The 3,392-nt window shown below is 38.4% G+C and overlaps 1 protein-coding gene across 1 annotated transcript; it reads right to left on the reverse strand.

Annotated features, from left to right (window-relative positions):
• Positions 1–2,076: 2,076 nt before the first annotated feature.
• LOC135228951 (olfactory receptor 8U9-like) lies at positions 2,077–3,060 on the reverse strand. Its single transcript, XM_064278478.1, has one exon. The coding sequence runs from the start codon at positions 3,037–3,039 to the stop codon at positions 2,077–2,079; it is 963 nt and encodes a 320-aa protein (XP_064134548.1). The 5' UTR covers positions 3,040–3,060.
• Between the last annotated feature and the right edge of the window lie 332 nt (positions 3,061–3,392).

The following is a 3,392-nucleotide window of genomic DNA, read 5'->3' on the forward strand; positions in this document are numbered from 1 at the left end:
TGCTAAAAATAAGAGTTGTACAGCTGTAATTATTTTTCTCATTTCCTCGTCTTGAGATTGCACTGAATGGATTAACAGATGGGTAGGAGATGTTTATAAATTGAAAACTAGAAATCTTTTTGAATGGAAAAGGGTGGACATTTACCTGCTCATCAACTTTAGCCGTAACAATGTTCAATTAGTATCCTTGAACATGTTTCCAGATTTTTTTTTTTTTTTAGGTTCCTAGGAGTTGAATTTCTGGTTCAGCTCTCTACATGTTTTCAACTTTACTAGGTTTTTTTTTTTATTAGATGGCTCTCTAAAATGGCTGTATAAACTCACATTCCCACCAGCAGTGTATAACAGTTTCTAAGCCCTTATATCTTGCTGGCACTTGGAATTAATAGATGTTTTTATTTGGGGCAATCTGACACTTATAGAATATTATAGCTTTGCTAATTTGATTTGTATTTCCCTGATTATTAGCAAGAATAATCATCTTTTCACCTATTCGCTGGCCTTTCTGGCTTTCTCTTTTGTGAATTGTTCAATAATATTTTACCCATTGTTCAGCTCGGTTGGTTGTTTCTTACTAAAGGTAGCTATTTGTGTGGTCTGTATTTGTCTGTTATATACATGGTGCAACTACTCCAAATCTCTCGCTTCCGTGTTAACTTTGTTTATATTATCTTATCAGACAGAAGGACAGAAAGTTTTTGTCCCTTGATGTGATCAAATGTATCAATTATTTAGAGTTTGTGTGGGTTTTTTTATGTCTTATTCAAGAAATCTTTTTCAATCTCAATGTCTTAAAGGTACTATTATTTTTTCTTTTAAATTTAAAAGTTTTTCAACACTTAGTTATTCAATCCTTCTGGAATTCTTTCTATATATGATGAAATGTAGTAATGTAATTTTACTTATTACAATGTGAATAAGCAACTCTTTCTACACCATTTATTGAAACATTCATCCTTTCCTCCCCTGATTTAAAATGTGGGTTCTTTTATATACAAAGTTTCCTTATGGTTTCAGATTTGTGTCTCCATCTCACTTTTCTCCACTTGGTCTGTTTGCTTCTTTCTGCACAAGTAATACTCCTTAATTATTATAGTTTTCTAAGAAGTCTTGATATCTGTAGAATAATAAGTCCTTCTTTGTTCTTCTTCGTAATTGTCTTAGATATTCTTGGTCATTGAATTTTTCATCTGCATTTTAGGATCATCTTGTCAAGTTTCATGAAAAATCTTGTTGGAACTTTGGAATTTCCTTAAATTTATGGATTAATTTTTGGGACAATGAACGTCTTTAAGTTACAGGTTCTTCCTACATGTAAAAATGGCATAGCTCTTTTTTTTTTAATTGAGGTCTTATGTTTCTTTCAGCGGTCCTTTTAATATTTTCAGTAAAGATTATGAGCATTCTTTGTAAGATTTATACGTAGACACTTAGTAGTGATACTTGCTTATTGTGAATGGTAGCTTTATTTCAACTCTATTGAGGTATAATTTACAAACAATAAAGTTTACCAATTATAAGTGCATTATTAATAAGATGTTTTGACAAATGTTTATAGCTGTGTAGATGTAGAACATTTCCATCAACCCTAAAATATTTCCTTATGCTCCATAAAGTCAGTCTCTTTCCCCTATACTGGGCCCTTGGCAACCAGGGATTCATTTCCTGTCACAGTACTTTTTCCTTTTTCTAGAATTTTTATATAAATGAAATCATATAGTCCTTTGTGTCTGGCTTCTTTTACTCAGCATAATGCTTTTGAGATCAATCAATGTTTTTGCTTGTATCAGAAGTTTTCTTTTTATTGCTGAGTAGTGTTCTATCTCATGGATGTACCACAGTTAGTTTATCTATTCACCAGTTCATAATTGTTGGGCAAATCACAAAACTTCTTAGTGCCTCAGTTTTCTCATCTGTAAAATGAGGATAAGAATTTCTGAACTGCGGAGTTGTGAAAAGAATTCAAGGCATAACCTCTTTAAATTTTCTAGAATAATGCCTGAGATACAGTAGGTGGCCAAAGTGTATCACCTCTCTCTTCTTCCCTTCCCTTTCCTTCCTTTACTGCTTTGGACATTACAAAACTCTGGGCATGGGGAGAGAGAGGAATCGCGATGCCTTCTCAAGAACACTCCAAAATGTTTCCTTTACATCTTTGTTCCTTAGACTGTAGATCATGGGGTTGAGCATGGGGATCACCACTGTGTAGAATACAGAGACCAGCCTGTCCCTACCCAGTAAGTACTCAGAGGATGGGCGTAGGTACATGAACACTGTGGTTCCATAGTACAGGCTGACAGCAGTCAGGTGGGAAGCACAAGTGGAGAACGTCTTGTGTTTTCCCTGGGCTGAGGGGATTCTGATGATAGCAAAGAATACACATACGTAAGAGACCAGGACAATTGTCAGGGATACAGACACATTAAAGCCACCACAGGCAAAGAGGAGAAGCTGGAGGATCTGTGTGTCAGAGCAGGCGAGTTTTAAAAGAGGGGGGATATCACAGAAGTAGTGAGTGATGGCATGGGAGTGACAGAAGGTCAGACGAAAGGTTGTGCTAGTGAGGAGCACCATGTTCATTAGGCCCACTGCATAACTGGCAGCCACTAGCTGCAAGCAGAGCCTTGGGGACATGATAATATGGTAGAGCAGAGGGTTGCAGATGGCCACATAGCGGTCATAGGCCATGGAAGCCAGGAGGAAGAACTCAGTGACAGCAAATATCAAAAAGCAGCTTGTTTGAGCCACACAACCGGAGAAAGAGATGGCTTGGTAGCCAGAGAAGAACCCCATCAACATCTTTGGGACTGTGACTGAGGAATAACAGAAGTCGAGAAAAGACAGGTTGCTGAGGAAGAAATACATAGGTGTATGCAGTCGGGGGCTGACCACAATGAGGGTAAGGAGGCCCAGGTTTCCCACCACCGTAACTGCGTAGACGAAAAGGAAGAGTGCAAAGAGGATGGGTTGAAGCTGAGGATCATTGGTGAGGCCCACGAGGAAGAATTCACTCAACATGCTGGCGTTGCCTGCTCCCATTGGGTCACTGCAGGAGGGACATGCATGACAATCGTGAGACATGTAGAGCTCAAGTTCTTAAACAGAGACCTGCAGGGGCTACTCCTGGCTACCTAGGACATGAAATGGCATGTGTGTTGACTACAGTAAATGCTTTATCCTGGTTCACTCTTCTCTTTTCGCCACCCAGCATTTGGATGAAAGGTTTAAAGGGGTGATGATAGAATTTGGAGTCAGAAGAATGGGTTTGAATCTCAGTTTTGCCACTTACTGTCTCTGTGACCTTGGGCTAGTGTCTTAACATCTCTGAGTAATCTTTGTAAACAAGGATAAAACACCTATCTTGCAGGAGGGGCTGTAAGGACTGAAGGTGA

Source organism: Loxodonta africana, chromosome X (assembly GCF_030014295.1).
Source record: "Loxodonta africana isolate mLoxAfr1 chromosome X, mLoxAfr1.hap2, whole genome shotgun sequence".
NCBI classification, from domain to species: Eukaryota; Metazoa; Chordata; class Mammalia; order Proboscidea; family Elephantidae; genus Loxodonta; species Loxodonta africana.

Coding starts and splice junctions, on each gene's coding strand:
- LOC135228951 (XM_064278478.1), bottom strand. CDS start 3,039: ATGGGAGCAGGCAACGCCAGCATGTTGAGTGAATTCTTCCTCGTGGGC.